Source organism: Ascaphus truei, chromosome 8, assembly GCF_040206685.1.
Source record: "Ascaphus truei isolate aAscTru1 chromosome 8, aAscTru1.hap1, whole genome shotgun sequence".
Taxonomy (NCBI): Eukaryota; Metazoa; Chordata; class Amphibia; order Anura; family Ascaphidae; genus Ascaphus; species Ascaphus truei.
The window spans coordinates 80,904,911-80,922,939 of NC_134490.1; the positions used below are offsets into that span (position 1 = coordinate 80,904,911).

Sequence of the window (18,029 nt, forward strand, 5' to 3'; positions counted from 1 at the left end):
CCCAGAGACAGACAGTGAGGATGCACATCCTGTTTAATGAGACTGCACATTGGCTGTATAACATCTTCATTTTCATATGTGAAGTGCCTGTGCAGTTCAAATTGAAGGTGAAGAATACAAGAACTGGACTCTGCACTTCATCATCAACCCTGCAACTTTCAGAACTGGGCTTTGTAAATGCTCCGACAATTGTTTCACCCCAATAAACTAATGGCTTCTAAGCTGCTGTGTAGCCACAGCCTCCCAGGCCTGATTTTTATACACCTACTAGCTGGGAACTCTTCTCTTACCTCTCCCTGCATCTCATTATGCCCTCCCTATTGCTTTTTCTGTCTTGTTTTCTCACTCCTTTGTAAACTTTTCTCTTCTCTTCAACTTCCCCACTCTCCTCCTTTCCACATGTCTTCCTCTCTCCTTCCCTCCACCAATGCTTGTGCCCATACACTGCACCACACACCTCTTTCCTAACAACTTCTACAACACACAATAAAAAGCACCACCACAAAAACTCTTCTCACCTCCTCCCTCTCCTCTCTGTTGGGGAGATCTCTCCTCTCCTAATCCTGGACCCAGCCATATACACACCTGCTCTCACCCACGCCCCTTGCATCCTCTTTCTCTTAACCCATCTAATTTAATATCAACCAACCTTAAAACTCACCTTTCAAAAGAAGCCTCCCAATAGCCTGCACTCATGGCTACTGTCCCACACTCAATCATTTCTACCAACTATTGTGGCCAAACACTGCCACCTACAGCACTTATTCCCTCACCTGCTGTCTTTGTAGGTCTCCCAACATATCACTTAGATTGTAAGCTCTGCAGGGCAGGGATTTCCTTTCCTATTGTGCGACACAGCTGTGCATATTGTATTAGAATTACCTGTACAGTTTTGACTTTGTAACGTGCTGAGTACACTGTCGGCACTATATAAATCAATCTATACATAAATACATACCTCCCCCTCTGTGATGCTGAGTGGTCTCTCAGGAAACTGGGGGAGGGGATTTTAATGGTAGTGGAGACCGCAGGTAGTGGAGGAGACATATGAGTAGGTGAGGGAGTGTAGTATGTTCAGAGAGGAGCAGACTGTAGGGGAGGAGAGACTGCAAAGATGAGCAAGGCATGGTGAAGGGGGAGGAGCAGCCGCCAGGAGGGGAGAGGAGCAGTGTGCACATTGGGGGAGGAAAGGCAGGTGTGGTAGGAGGGGGGCGTGTAGTGTGTACATAGAGGAGCAGACACAGTATTCAGAGAGTGCAGAAAGGAGCAGGGCATGACGATAGAGGGGAGGAGACAGATGGATGATGAGGAAATGGAGAGCAATGTGCACATCGGGCAGGAGAGACAGAAAGGTCAGTAGTAGGAGGAAACCAAGACACATCAAGGATGGAAGGAGATAGATGAGTAGGAGTGGTGTGAGTAGTGTGCACAGAGGAGATGGCGTAAGGCGGGGAGGAGAGCGTGCAAAGAGGAGCGGGGCATTACAGGGAGGGGTGAAAATCAGTGTAATGTTTAATAACATTTCAGATCTCCTATATCGGCGTATGTTACGCTGGGTACAGCTAGTATGTGTGCAATGAGTGCTGCCACAATGTAATGGATGTACACAATACCAGAACATATACAAAGGATGCCAAATAGAATTGGTGCAAATCAGTGACAACAGGTGAATGGGTGTATAGCACCTGTGGGATAAATAGCAAAGCGTGTCGTTGGAAGAATCCCTGGACGAGGTATGACCTATAAATGGAAAAGATGCCAATATAGTGAAGTAGCGTTTTATATCTCCATAAAAGCGCAAGAAAAATGGCTACTTAGCAGAAATAATCAGGCATGTCAGGATAAAATCCTATATTTAACTGCAACATAGGGACTGGTAATCCGTGGAGTCTCTCTCACTGCATGCTGTGTACACTGTTACTGGAACTCCATCAATGACACTGCTCGCTCTCACTATCCAGATCTCGCGATCTTTGGTCCGTGACATCACAACCTGGAAGTAGCCCTGATAGCTCCGTTGGTTGTCAACTTGTATGGATGTGTTGTGTGACACACAGACCCAATAGCCTTGAATAAGGCTTTGCAGCAAATTTGATAGGAAATAAAACAGTCTTTGTAGATGACTAGTTTAGGAAGATCTTTGCAGAGACCCTCACCCTACGCGTTTTGTCTGTGTAAGACGACTTCTGGGGGTATGCCATGTGATCTACCTGGAAGTCTTAAGTGGGCACAGCAGAGCTCTGAAGTTATGTGCTAATTTTATGGGTGTCCTTACTGAAGTGTTCTAGGTGTTTGACAGACCATTTCAATTAGAATCTAAAACTAATTAAGAACCTGATACATTTGTAAAATAAAAATACAATTAAACATTTTAATATCCTGTAAACAGAATACATTTATAGTATAATGAAAATTACACTTTATTAACAATATAATAGCTTGATTAGACAGAGCCAATGTTTCTAGAGGCATAGTTGACTGGATATTGACCCCAAAGGTAAGAACTCCTTATCAACCTTTGTACTAAATTGGAAACTGGTGATATTCATTCCCAACCGTCCTTAAATGGGTCCACAATCTTAATAATAAAGAAAATCTAAGAATGAAGTCCGCGAATGGATTTAAAATTAGTATATATATACTATAAGACTATGAGCCACTAATTGAAACATTTTTCCAAAGTTATATCTTTAAAATTCAAAGTTGCTCCATATTAGAACAAATATATACAAAACACAATATAGTGCAAGATAACCCCAATAAATCTAAACGAGGGGGGGGGGGGGATCCCAAAAATCGGCGCACAGAAGTTAAAAAAACCTCAACGAAAATGTAAGTCCAAACATATATAAAGACAAACAAACGCGTCCTTCAAAAATCTGCACCGAGGTCCAGCAGCGAAGTGTTTTTTTTTCTTTTCTTTTTTCTTCCCTTTTGCAATACAGTTCAATATATAGGTTTTAAAGAATATTATGCTGAAAATGGAAAAAAAAATATACCATATTTATTCCTCAAAATTGAGAAAAATATAATATCCATTGGACTATAAAAAAAATATATATATTATATATATAGCTGTGCTTATTTGCATAACACAAGTTTTCAATCTCATTCAGTGAAACAAATTTCTTGCAACCATTGCTTTGAATGATTATGACAAAGATGTTCGATAATTTAAGAACACTTTGAAGGCAAGAACAAAATAAAACTGTGTGGCACTTCTCTTTTGATATAGGCATGTTTTTTTCCTTTCTATATACCGTATTTCCTCGATTGTAAGACGCACCATCGATTTGGACGTTACAATCGAGGAAAATTACTTTTTCACTTACCATGTTTCAGGAGAGGTCCCATGTCAGTGGAGGATGAAGGGGGCGGCCGCGGCAGGAGTGGTCCCACGTCTGCAAATAGTTGAAGATGGACAGCGGGTGGGAGTGCGGCAGCAGGACAGGTCCAAAGTCTGCAGGTGAATGAAGATAAGAAGACAGCGGGCGTGCGGTTGGGTGCGTTGGCAGGAGATCATAGTAGCAGGAGAGCTGAGCACGAGCAGAGCGGCATAGGGGAACAGCTTGGGAGGTGCACACTGTAACCGGAAGTCAGACACCAGTCAACTTCCGGTGTTACAGTGTACACCTCCCAAACCGTTCCCCTATGCCGCTCTGCTCCTGCTATTATGATCTATTAGTCGCCTACACCACCGCACGCCCGCTGTCTTCTTATCTTCATTCACCTGCAGACTTGGGACCTGTCCTGCCGCCACCGCACTCCCGCCCGCTGTCCATCTTCAACCATCTGCAGACGTGGGACCTCTCCTGCCGCCGCGCACACTTCGTCCTCCGCTGACATGGGACCTCTCCTGAAACATGTTAAGTGAAAAGAGGGGGTTAGTACTGTAGACACTTTTATTTAATACATCGATTCTAAGACGCACCCCGATTTCAGACATGTGAAAATCGAAAAAAATGTGCGTCTTAGAATTGAGGAAATAGGGTATGTTAAGAAGAATTACAATATCCTTTTTTAAGAATGCCAAAACACAACAGGGGCACAAAACATTTAGTATAAAAGGCGTGTCTCTGAAATTAACTTGATTAACTCTTACTGGAGAATAAAGACTATTGTGAAAAGCTGTTGTTTTCATTCTTTCAGATGTTCAAGCAAAAGAGAAAATAATTGAAGACATGAGACTGGCACTTACGGAACAAGAGCAAACTCAGGCAGAGCAAGATAAAGCACTTGAAGCCAAAGAAGAAGAAGCTGAAAAATTAGTTGAAGGCAAGTGCTCTATATGAGAAAAATGTAATTTATGCTGGAGTGGCTTTATTGACTATTGCACAGCTGCAGAAGCTGCTTCTCTGTAGTGTGACCTCCCCCACACACTAATCCCAATTTATGTCTGCAACACAGACCGGATAAAAATCTGGTTGAAGTGTTTGTCTCTACAAAAAAGAACGATCTACTGTACGTCTTATTGTGAAATTAATGTAAATGTTTTATTTTCTCTCTGCAGAGTTGGAAGAATGGAAACAAAAATATAGGGTACATGAGAAGAACAGCAGTAATGAATGGCTTAAAAAAATTAGCAGGGATGGCGAGAAGAATAATGATGTAGAAACTGTTCACGTGGAAGTATCCAAGCTACAAGATAAATTGGAAGTAAGTTCATAAATCTTTCCTCCAAGGAAGGATCAGTGGGTTGTTTTTTATTTTCATTAAGTGCAGAGATGTTAATGTTTCTTAGAATGTCTCTGTTGTATTGATAATGTCTGTGATGTGAAATGTAGCAGATACTCTTCTGTGACCAGTAGCTGAAATATAGCAGATACTCTGACCAGTAGCTGAAATGTAGAAGATACTCTGTGACCAGTAGCTGAAATACAAAGGGAAATGAGGTTTCATATATACATAGGTTTGTGGCAAGAATGATCTGTTGCTGGCAGGCTACTAATTTAAATAATTTCTCTATATAGAAAAAATCGTGAGGACGTGAATTTCGGCTTAATAGTGTGTAGACAAGCTAAACATTCATTCAAAGGGAATTTTAATACGATAAAGGATTCCCTGCGTTGGCTTACAATTTAAATGGTATTTTGGTAGACTTGGAGACAACAGGTGTAGATATAAATGCAATGGATGACCGTGTCTGACCATGATCATTTTTTAAGTTGACCGTGATTCCAAAGTTGCATTGTGGGTCGTTGAAGCTGCGGCCTGAGATCTGGAAGAAAATTAAAGCTTGCTGCAAAATGCAGGAACATTATATTCATTTGTAGTAATATATCATTTACATATTACTTGTATTCAAACCGATGCACTGACCAAAAGCAAAACTTCCAAGTGTGCATGCCTGATTTTGGTACTTGCCGGCCGCTAGTGCACATGCACGATTGGGGCATGCGTGATCAATGCTTGCCAAAAAGTGTCCTGGGCCCTGTGGCTGCTGGAGGCCCGGCTGCTGCTAATGTAGGGGCAGCTGGGCCCGGCTCTCTGCCGACGGGGGCGGGAGGGGGGTTGTAACTAGTCCGGGGCCCCAGGAAATCTGTCTGCAGGCACTGTGCGCATGTATGACCTGTGTCCCGGTATTTGCTGGGACCATTCTGGTCACCCTATTTCTGGGTGATGGGGATTGCTGTCCTTTTACCTGCAGATGAATGGATGCTCTAGGACAAGTTCGAAGTTGTTCGTGCATAGTGTGTATTCAATTTAGGTCTCTACTTTTTTTACATTATCAACAAACCTAAAGCAAAATAACCCTTGACTAGCAAGACAAACATTCTTTCTTCATTTTTTTTTGTATAATTTCACTGATTTAAAACAGAAATTTGAAGAAAAATACAGCAGCGAAAGAAAAAAATGGTTGGAAGAGAAAACGAAACTGCTGACTCAGGCTAAAGAATCTGAGACACACAGGAACCGGGAGATGAGGAAGTTTGCTGAAGACAGAGAGCGTCACACAAAACAGCAGGTAAAGATGGTGGGTGTATCACATTTGGTGGTATACATTTGTTCAGCATGTAATTGTTGGTTGCTGTATTTCACCTTTTCTCCTCCTTTACTCAAATACATGGGTCAGCCTAGTTCGAAATCTGTGCGCAATCACGATGCAGAACAGTTCTAGGTTGTATCTCGGGGCAAATGCATTGCTTGGTATTCTTATGTTCAGCTCGGATATTGTTTATACAGAAGGGAATCTCTTTTAAGGATGTCCTAAGCCAAGGGCTTTAATCATTACATTCTGCAGCCATGGAGCACAACGCTAACAGCCATAAACTGATCATTGGCTGCATCACACCTAATTAAATTAAAGGCAATCGACCAAAGTTAACTAATTCCAGTGACTTTCAGGGGGTCTCATCTGGCTGGGGGATTATTTTATTTTTTAAACAGATCTGACGCAAGTATTTTTGATTTATTTTATTAGTTAAGACTTGTGAGGAGTTTGCTTCTCTTTGGCTGCTCCCTTTTGTGTGATGCCCAGTGTGTGGGTGTCTGCAAGTGCTTGTACAGCACCTCCCCTTCACTTTATTGGTTCTCTGATTGGCACTGGGTGGGATAAGCGTAATGAAACCACTTGATTGACAAACCCTTCCTAATTCAGGCTCCTAAGCAATTTAGCAGGCCGCCAATGTGGGATTCTACCTTTAAATAGGACCCATACTTAGCAGGGCTATACCATAAAGCCCTTTTTGACACAGGAAAATGTTTTATAGAATAACACTTATTAGTAAATATATTGCTACGGTGTTGCACCCCATCCTGGCATTAAATACCATTCAAATCAAAGGCAGTTAACGTCGGATTAGTCTGTGATGCTTCGCATCCGCGCTTAGTGAATCACCAGTGTCCGTGACTTGCAAGCAGGGAGAAGACCATTGCAGCTGGCAACTTCAAGTTACCCTTTGTTAAAATGCATACGCTCATTAGGTTTTTTTCTATCTTTCCAGAAGGCACCTTAGAGAAACATCAGAAATAGGATACTAATGTGGTTTAACCTTTACAGCGCCATTATCCCACTCTGAGAACATTATGGCACTGACTCTATTTTTATACGGGATGCTGTGCTCTCTGCTGTTCCTTTTCCATCATCAAACGGCGCATCGTGATCACTGCGCAAACGATCACGTATTTGCCAGGCTGGAAGTCTGTTGTCAAAAAGGTTGTTCGTCACACGAGTGTTGGAGAAATCACACTTGACATTTGTTTTGTATAGACAAATGACGTTTGATGCCTAAAAGTTTGGCCGAGATTGGTTAATTTTATTTCCCTTTGTGTATGTCATCTTTATACATAGTTTTTGGTTGCGGTCGGCGTAGTTAACCGGTCTTTGTTGAACGTTTCACAGCTATTCACTTGCCATGAAATATTTCCCATAGTATAAATGTATATCTGTAGCACAGAAAATGCAGTGCTCTTAATATATTTTTGACCGGAATAAATATATATATTATCCACAGATTCATTTGAAAGAATATTATTAAAACATATGCAACTGCATTTGCATGTTATCTCATTTTCTCGTCATTTGCACTCACTATAAAAAAAGGAACCGTTTATTGATGCTGCTCTTAGAAGAATTGGATAAAACAACTAGAATTTCCTAAACTCTGTACTGTTTATACATTTAAGCATTGTTCTTGCAATTTTTATTTAATATACAGTGCCCCAAAACTATTTTGGCATATTTCTGAGGTATAAAAATATGCCAATATAGCTTTAGTGCTACAGCATAAAATGAATATTAACAAATTAGAGGATTGACTGATATAGTCAGCAAGTCCTCTACAGATAGTACATTACCGTGGTGCACTCCAAGCTAATCCATTTTTTCATTTTATATCCTAACATGATATGAAGTGATAAGTGAATAAAATATCAATATGAAAAATTCAAACATGTGATACTGTTGGCTCTTATTTTAACTTGTGGTAAGAGGTATGCATCTCTGTTATCTTTAGAGAGAATAATGAATTCCACTTAACCTTTCATAGGGTATAATTGCAATTCAGACGAATCATTAGATGTTATCCAAGCACAATTTACTGAACAATGGCTACTATAATATCAGCTGCAACAATCTGACTGCAGTTGGATCCTCTAAACCAATGTTACATATATATCCTTCAATTGCAATGATGGTGTGAGAAGTTACTAGTATCTTAATGATCAAACAACACAGAGTTCTCTAGACTGCCATATGAATGCTGTTTAATGGACAGTGCAGCTCTAACAGCACTGCCTAATTTTACTTTAGACTGATGGAAATTGTCAGTGTTGTCCTATGATTATCAGCAAACAGAATATCCACTAAGTACTGTAGAGGAAAGAAACACGTAGAGACGCCACAACACGTGGTGCTTAGAAACATTGTTTTACATATCCTATAACCATCGAGCTTAGTCAGCATAGTAAAATTAGGCAGTGATGTTGGAGATGCACTGTCCAGGTACAGCATTTATATGGTAGTTTAGATAGCATTAGGGCTGCAGTTATATGGATATTCTGTTTGCTGATAATCATAGGACAACACTGACAATTTCCATCAATCTAAAGTAAAATGAGGCAGTGCTGTTAGAGCTGCGCTGTCCATTAAACAGCATTTATATGGCAGTCTACATCAGGGGGGTGCCCCCCTGCCGGCGGTTCCCCTCCCTCCGCCACCACCTCTGCTCCGACGGCATGGCGCCGCATTGCTGTGGCGACGCGTCTAAAAAGCCACGGAAAGCAAGGTTTACAGAGTTCTTCGCCGATCCCCCGGTGCTTAATTTAAGTGCCTTCGGGAAGCTCTGTGGGGCCTTTGTAAACCCTGCGCCCCTTCCAGTTTACGCACCTCTGGTCTAGAGAACTCTGTGTTTGTTTATCAAGATACGAGTAACTTCTCACATCATCATTGCAATTGAAGGATATGTATGTAACATTGGTTTAGACTCACTCATTTTCCCGGGGAGTTTGCGTTCTGCGCTCTTGTGGAGCACTGGAAGAGGACGATGACTCGAGTTCGCCTCAATAATGACTGTGATCACAGTGTGCCAGAGGGGCTGCGAATAATGACTGTGATCGCAGTGTGCCAGAGGGCTGCGTACCCTCTGAAATTCAAAGGGTTACGGGAGATTCTTTTATGGGTAGTGTTTATTGTATACATTTTCGGGTTCTTTAGAAGTTTAATAATCTGTGCTATCTTCCTATTGGTTTTATTTTTGTTTTAGGAACATCTTACTGCTCAACTGGCAGAGAAGGATAATGCCCTTCTCAAATGGCGAGAAGAGCGTGATCAGCTTCTTTCTGCATTGGAAGTTCAAATGAAAAGCCTTCTTTCCAGCAACATGGAAAAAGAGGAAGAAATAGAAAATCTAAAGAAGAAAAGCAGCATATCACAAACGGAGGGGGTGAGCTTCTCTTCCTTTGTCTGTGTGTACTGTGTTTGTATATCCGAGTGTTTAAAATCTCTGGGGATTACTGATCTTTACAAATATGGAAAACAAATGTACCTCTTACCTCTTGTTTTTTAAAGCAATACTTTAGAGCAGTAACCTTTTGTGTAATGAGGGCTTCTTCAGATAAATGAAAATTAGCCAGAGCTACTAAACATATTGAAAATATGTGGATTAGATAACGGTACATAGAAGTCAAGCAACTCCAACACAGAACCCCAGTACAGCAGGTTCCCCCCAGCCCCCCGATACTCACAACACCCCCACGCATCACAATAACAAATGAACTACCCCTTACCGGTGTTGCGCTGAGCTGACTTTAGGGCAGGCCCAACCTGTCGTGGGGGGGGAGGGGGGAAGGAGGGAAGGAAGGGTCAGATGTGGTGGGGGAAAGAGGAAGAAAGATGTAATTAGGCGGGGGCAAGAAGAGGCGGGAGTGAGGTGCCTGGCGGGGGAGAGGTGGACCCAGTGGGTGAGGGGTGCCCTGCGGGAGAGACGCCCGCAACAACTAGAGGGCCGGCACTGCTTAGAGGCAAGCTACCAACTGGCGAGCTTCCGGTTGCTCGCGATTGACGTGTTGGTGATCCCTGCTGTATATAGTGTTCTATATTCTGTCTAACATGCTCTCTAGAATGCCAATTTTTCTTCCAATATACCTGTACCACAGTGTCTTGCAGATATTAAAAGTAAAATGATATACCATAATTGTTAAAAAGCAGTGTAAGGCTAAAATTAGGCATATAACCCCAGACTTTAAAGCCACAATGCTAAGATTTCAGTAGACTGCAAAATGTATATTGCATACCAGCCCACTATTGTTCTTTTTGCTCTATCGCTTCCATCGTTGACTTATTGCTGATTGTTTGATTTATTTTTCCATATACTTATCTACACATTATGCTACCCAAGGTTATGGTTTGGCACTACTAGGATTTGTGCTACGGTCTTTTATCTTTTTATCCTTCAGACGATATGGTTGATCAGTTCCTTGAAATCTACAAATATATGAACATTTCAGACCACACAAAACTAATGCAACTTTTTTTTACGTTTTCCATTTTTGCTTCTCATATTTGGTAAATCTTCCCAATCGTATTTTATATCACTGAAATGTCAACTTTTATATGTAGGAAAATTCAAGTATAGCGGAGTTGCAGAGGCAGCTAACGTCAAGAGATGACACTATCGAGAAGCTGCAGCAGGAACTTGCTAAGCTCCAGCATTCTAAGGCTTTGTCTGCACGTGTAACGACAGAAGATCAGGTAAAGGCACAAAAACCTTCAGGAAATAGCTTCTTTAAATTACCTTCACGTTCGGTGCACCTCTAAAAATCAAAGCCTACCTTTATTTCCCATCAAAAGTGCAGAGGCGTTCTTGACAAACTAATTCAAAGTGTCATTGCAATGCATTCTTCCTAAACATTACAAGCTCGAGTAGTTTTTATGTTTGATACATTTGAGGCATTTAATCTGCGAGTGAGTTTGATGACAGACGTCAGGTCTGCTGCCTGTGCGTTTCACAGTAGCAGAATTATCAAAAGCGCTGACTCTTGAAATGTCTCAACATTGCTCCTAACAATAAACTTTCAGATGCTAAAAACCTGGCAATAAAATTATTTTAAGGGGATATTTTTTGGAATTGTTTTCTCGTGGTGAGATTGGGCCGACCGTGTGTGCGCAAATAATTTTAACTGTTCATATGTGAAATGAACGGGGTTAAATTATTCTTAATTTAGTCGCTTTCACAGAATCTGTTTGCAGACTCGTGTACAATTTTAAACACAGATTGCACCAATGTATAGATGTCGTCAACATTATTGCAACCCGTGACGCGCTGCAGCGGCTAAAATTATGCCCTCTTCTTGCACGTGTCTGATTCAAAACGATGGCTGCTTCTCCTCCATGGTCTTAGGCTAAGTCCCCAGAGTGGCTGCTGCACGCGCGCGTGTGCACAGCTTAAAACAGCGGTCTGTAGGGAGGTGCGTGGGGCGTGGCTGAAACAGAGGGGGCGCAGCCATGACGTCAGACACACCACAAAGCACAGCCCAGTAGCTCAAAGCGCTCCCATTGATCCTAGCTATCTGCCCTGCTATTGGCTCCCAGCAGACCATGTGATCGCGTCGCCGCAAGGGAACACAATAGTCTCCCCTGCTGGCTGAAGCGACACCGCACTGCGTGAGGCAACCCGCGAGAAGACACTGGGGCCTGCCTTATTGAGGCACGCGCCACCGTCACCACCGGGGACCTTGCCATACCGTGCAGCATGCCACAGAATGAGCTATTCCTCTGCCACATTGAGATCACATGAAATAAATGCATGTTCTGGCTTTTCACTTATATGATCTTGTCACATCTTACGCATGCGCACTTCTATTTACACTTGAATAACTTTACAAACATTACGTTTTTGTAGTGTTTTAAGTGAAGATCTCGCTCAAATAATATCTTTTGGAAAATCAAATGCTTTTCAATGTATGTTTGACATTTACTATGTATTAACATATTTTCTAGATGAAGGAACGACACACAGGGATAGTTGATAAACCTGGACAAAATAACCAGTTACTTCGCAATGAGCATGAATCGGAAACTAAGCGAGTCCCGCAGCATTCTGTTGGCAGTAACTCTTCTACAGAGGACTCCAGGGTCAGTATTTGGAGATATATAAAACTTCTTAGTCTGAGAAACAGTTGGTGTGTATATGTGTTCAGTTTCAAGCTTCTATGCTTATTCTCTTATGGTGTTGCCTGAAAATGCTTCCTGAATACCAACATAGATCTTTAACCCCACTACACCAGTCATTCTTTATTTGAGATGTATTCAACAATTTAATCATCCTTAAACCAACACCTGCATCGTAATGCTAATTTGATCTAGTTCTTCACAAAACTACAATTAAATAATAAATTTGCTGTGCGTCTGTTAAATTAATTGTATACATAATACGTTCTATTTTATGACTTTTAAAAATATATATATTATGTTCACTCTGTTGATACGTTATGTTGATTTAAAGACACATTTCTGTATAGCAGGTGTAAGCAATTTGGTAATTTTACCGTAGATCAATGTAAGATTATACCCGGATATAATTTAAAACACTTATAATTTGAAGAACATTTAAGAGTAGTTCATGCTGCTGCTGCTGCTGCTCTATAGTGTATTATACATATTCACTTCTCACATCAAAGCTTTGTTTCCTTTAACTAAAAATGTAATCAGCCGTCCTGCTCCCTACACTTCACGTGCCCTATAAACGGCAGCAAGCTACCCCTTTGCAATTGTGCAGGATATGTATGCAAGGCTGGATCTGCATGGAGAATATACACACCAAAATAAATTGCAGCAAAGGGTATTTTGTTGCACCCCAAAAATGTGATGTTTCTGGTTTGTCCTTTTGAAAGCTAATTTGACTTGTGCTCTATCCAGCTCTTATTTCTTTCATTGAATGATTCCCTTGAACGTGTGTGCAAGGGAACCATACAACGGTGCCTCTTCCTTCATATAGCTTGTTTTCCACTTCCTCCCATTTTGTCTGTGGTCCTCCTGCTTCTGTGCTTTTTATAAAGCACCTTGCATTATAGAGGATTAGTCCATTTTCATACTCATTTTAAAAGTCTGAGAATGTGTTTGATGCTTCTGGTGGATATTTTGGCCTGGTGCAAACCACGACCAAAACGCATAATAAAACCACTTGCGTATTTTTGTTTGTCACAGGATGCGTCAGACACGGTGTTGGATTCCTCTGAAATTTCTACAGAAAATGGCAAAACCAGTAGGTTTCCCAAACCAGAACTGGAAATTCATTTCAGTCCAGCGACGCCCAACAAAATGGCAGTCAAACGCCATGGTGACGCTTCACCGAGGACTGTCAAAATATCCAGGACTACAAGAAAGAGGAAGAGTCATGATATGGAAGGGGTAATTTTCACAAGACTTATTTTGAGTACTATTGTGCAGAAAGGGGAACAATGTTGGTTTCTCTGTATGGGGGTTTACATATACACATTTATGCCAAGATATACAAGACTGGTATTTTTCATACAGTAACTTCCTTGATAAAGAATTCTTTTTTTTAAGACCATTCACTGGGCGAATTGTAGGAAGGTTGTGTCTCCTTTCTAACATTTTGATTAAGTCTGCGTTTATTTAGAAAAAAAGTAATCTGTCCAATGCAGCATCCTTTGCGCTGTGATTTCATTTCAGCACCCATTAGTCTTACAGGTGCAAATGAGAACATTCCTCTAGATCTGCGGTTACCAACCTTTTTAACATTGTCCACCCCCTGCTAAAATATATTTGTTCTGACAACCCCTAATTAATAAATTATATTGCTTACTCATCAGACTATTGCTACCAACTTATTGACCGTGTGTCCTGAACCCGGAGTGGGGTGGGGGGAGATTTGGAAAGCTTCCAGATGTATTTGACAGCTATACCACCCATGCTAAGGTGCCGTTTGGGACCTTACTAAAGACGGTGTCCCCATACGGGCTCAGCAACCCACTATACTGACTGGGATCCACAGTACATTTTGTTTAAATCCATTAACCCCCCTCTCCCCACCTCCTGGGAATCCCTATGCTAGAGTATACTAACAGATAAAAACACAAAAAACACAGCGCAAGACGCTCATAGTGCAATTAAAAGTTATATTAACATTAGCAGTGAATAAGATAAGTAATGTGCGTACATCAAATTGATTTTAAACAAGCATTTCTGGGATATTTTACCCAAACACCAAGTGAAAGCCGGATATGATGTCGTCACAGGTATAGGAAGATTTTCCTCGTGGCCACCGGTTCCTCTTTGGGTAAGGTATGGGGTCTTTAATCAGTCCCTGCTCCCACAAAGCGTCCAGCACGTTCTCAGCTCACACGGGACAGCTGTTTCAAAGGGGGACGCACGCCAACAAGCTTCTGCTCTCCCTCCTCCGTTCAGGCACTTCCTGGTTGGTGACGTCACCGGAAGATTTTCGCCGATAATAGCGCAAGTTTGCTGGGTCAGTTCACAACAGTGGGGCAGTGTAAATCGTATTAATACACTATCCAACGCGTTTCGAAACCCGTAGGTTTCTTCATCAGGGAAAGATGAAGAAACCTACGGGTTTCGAAACGCGTTGGATAGTGTATTAATACGATTTACACTGCCCCACTGTTGTGAACTGACCCAGCAAACTTGCGCTATTATCGGCGAAAATCTTCCGGTGACGTCACCAACCAGGAAGTGCCTGAACGGAGGAGGGAGAGCAGAAGCTTGTTGGCGTGCGTCCCCCTTTGAAATAGCTGTCCCGTGTGAGCTGAGAACGTGCTGGACGCTTTGTGGGAGCAGGGACTGATTAAAGACCCCATACCTTACCCAAAGAGGAACCGGTGGCCACGAGGAAAATCTTCCTATACCTGTGACGACATCATATCCGGCTTTCACTTGGTGTTTGGGTAAAATATCCCAGAAATGCTTGTTTAAAATCAATTTGATGTACGCACATTACTTATCTTATTCACTGCTAATGTTAATATAACTTTTAATTGCACTATGAGCGTCTTGCGCTGTGTTTTTTGTGTTTTTATCTGTTAGTTCCTGGGGGTCCTTGAGCCATCCCTATAACCATAGCTGCAGACGCTCCATAAAGGTCACGTAATTTATTTTATATATATTTTTTATATATTTTATTTCACGAATTCTATTTAGTTGCGCACTGATTTCTTCACCTGTTCACTAGAGTATACTGTATGCAACAATAATTGACTTCAGATTTAGCAACGGGATAGGGTATTAAACCTTGAAATTGATCTGCTCTCCCCTCTTGGTAGATTAAACTACAGTAGTGATTACACAATCAATAGTTCTTTTTGGCTGTGGAGAACATGCTTCTGTCATACTAGATTCCTGTTGTAGCCTCATCTAAAACTACCAAAAAGGGCCTGCTACAAGCCCTTCCCTTTAGTCTTTACAGGTACACGCTGCATCTGCGTTTATATGTAATTACAGGATTGAAGCAGGGGGTCTCTGGAGCTGAACTGCATTCGGTGGACCCCTGCTTCAAGAGATACTTACCTCTGTAGGGGTGCCAGTACCCTTGTGCAGTTTCAATGTCCCGGACACGCTGGCCAATAGGAAGCTGCACCGGAAGAAATCACCGGTTCCTATTGTGACGCGGGACATTCAAAGCCACCATTTCATTGGGCACACCGTTCCCTGCTTGCAGAGATACCTGCACCCCTACGGAGCGAAGTATCTCTGGAAGCAGGGGGTGCCCGAAGCTGACTTTAACATGGTTCAGCTCTGGAGACCCCCTGGTTCAGACCTGTAATTAAAGGTGTATATATTTAACGGTGTTTCCCCCATCCCCTGGGAGATTCTATCATTAGTGGTCGTGTGGTGCATGATACCTGCCGGTAACAGGAGGGCTGAGCTGTACGGCGATGGTAGTGGGGACACGGGATCAGGTTTCTGGGGTACATTACCCACATGGTTCTCTAGCAGTGCAGTGCCTCCATCTGCCGCTGGCTCCAAGATGAATGGGGGCGATCTCCTACGGTAGAATTACTTCCCCTCCTCCCAGTAAGATCACACCCAGGCAGGTGGTGTACTAAAACAGGAACGGTCTTTGAGTCCAGCACAATACAGCAGTGGTTTGCTCAATCACAGCTTACTCAAGGTCAGCTATCCACTGGATGATGGTCCCTGGACAACCACTACAGGTCAGGGGCCCCTGCAGCTGTCCTAGCTCTTCCCGACTCCCCTATCAGGAGTCAGGGTATAGGCCCACACTCGCTCTCCACCAAGGGGAAGAGGACTAGGGAAGGCCCCAATCTCAGGCTCCCTGTTGTGTGACCTTGCCTCTCTCAGTGGGGAGAGGCACTACTAAATTTGGGGCGGCACTGCCCTTAAGTACAGTCAGGAGGAGGGCACCAGGTCTGTCCCATGATTGGACATGCCCAGGCCTGATGTCACCGCCTCCTGCTGTCACTCAATTGCAGCACCAAGAAGTGGGGAAAACCCATGTTTACTACTGGCAGCCTGATTCTACCAGGGCTTACTGCCAGTACAAGGGCAGACTAGTAGCCACAGGTGGCATGGCTACATTTATATAATTTTTCTCCCAAACGCAATGCAATATGTAGGGATGCTTTCATGTAATTTAATTTACACTTTGAATACTAAATTCTATATTAGCACATACTTTCTCACAGTACTTGTGTTGCCTGTATATTCATATTTAAAGATCTCAAGCAGTAACCAGAAACCATGATTTCTAAATTGACATCTTTTTATTAGTAAAGTGGTTCACAGCGGAATGACAGGTTTGATAGCAATTTAATAATAAAAAAAATAACGTATCAACCGCTTCGGACAAAATAATTGTTTATTTCTCCAATTGATTTTTTTTTTCAAGAATAAAATGCTTTCAAGCTGCTGGAAAATGAGATGTAACGAGCCAGAGATTTCTGCAGGCATTTGTCAGGTATTGAGTCTTTAGTGGGCGGGGCGGAATTCATTTCCCGTATATCATCATTGCAGTAGACTACCCCTTATGGGAACAGTAGCTTTTTCATGTGATCTGTGCTTTTCAACCCTGCTGTTTAGTGTTTTGTTTAGAGGATTAGACCTTAAACCAGTTTTAAGATAAATGGTTAATCTTACGAAACCATTATTTTTTATATTTTAGTTTCTTCCCAAACTGTGTTAAATAGCTCTGTGATTTTATGACATGACTGCTATAAAATAAATACATTTAAAGCTATCCCCATCGTGGGTCGCCTACAGTTTTGCAGATTAGCATCATTTTCATAATACAGTAAAATGAAATTAAACAAAACACTTGCAGAGCGTTAACAAGTATGGACCTTTTCTTTTCTCTTTAATTATATTTGCAAGTGAGTAGACTAATTTTTGTTGCTGTTCTAATCTGCCCAGCTGCACCTACCAATCAAAACTACCAGAGGGAAACCCTGTTACACAAGGTTTCTCTTGTCTTGTAATTCTTGCGTTGAAGTAACATGCAAATATACTGTACACACAGCCGCCAAAAGACTGACATCATTGTCATGTAAAATGTTAGTACCAGTAATTTGAAAATGTTTGCCAAAAGAAAAAAAATTGTGGTTTGATTTAAACTCTACAAATTTGATACTGTAGTGCCGACGATTATTCTAAAACAAACCTGGGGCAATCTCCTAAAAGACCCGGGTACATGCTGCAACATTTCACACATTTCTGCAACCAGACTAATGGCCCATCGGTTTAACAGCGGGGGGCCCTGGCAGTCCCATTCAAATTGAATGGGACTGCCAGGAACCCCTGCTGTGTTAATCCGATGGGTCATTAGTCTCTGCAGAAATGTCACTGAAATGTACCCAGCATGCACCTGGCTAGTTTAAGGCAAGCTTTAGCATACTCGTTGGCTCGCCTGTATGATGCCCTTTGGCGCTGTTCTATAGTCTCTTAAGATTATAAAGATGATGTGTGAACGACAATTTGGCCAGATTTTGTTCACCTTTTTTTTGTGGTTCTTTTTCTACTGGGTAACATGCATAACCTTAGCTATTGTCATCTTCATAAAGAACACGCTATGCAGGCATTATTCAATTGCAGGGAG

General features: G+C 41.9%; 1 protein-coding gene across 2 annotated transcripts in view; it reads left to right on the forward strand.

Moving 5' to 3' along the window:
- The window catches only part of KIF20B (kinesin family member 20B), an 83,408-nt gene that overhangs the window by 52,878 nt on the left and 12,501 nt on the right, over window positions 1–18,029 (forward strand). The window contains exons 24-31 of one of the 2 annotated variants that reach the window (XM_075612841.1): window positions 4,150–4,275; window positions 4,511–4,656; window positions 5,819–5,965; window positions 9,204–9,383; window positions 10,559–10,690; window positions 11,939–12,073; window positions 13,145–13,348; window positions 16,827–16,895. In XM_075612841.1, the coding sequence (XP_075468956.1) occupies window positions 4,150–4,275; window positions 4,511–4,656; window positions 5,819–5,965; window positions 9,204–9,383; window positions 10,559–10,690; window positions 11,939–12,073; window positions 13,145–13,348; window positions 16,827–16,895 (1,139 nt within the window). The remainder of the gene's footprint in view (window positions 1–4,149; window positions 4,276–4,510; window positions 4,657–5,818; window positions 5,966–9,203; window positions 9,384–10,558; window positions 10,691–11,938; window positions 12,074–13,144; window positions 13,349–16,826; window positions 16,896–18,029) is intronic. The other variant, XM_075612842.1, reaches the window with a different exon arrangement.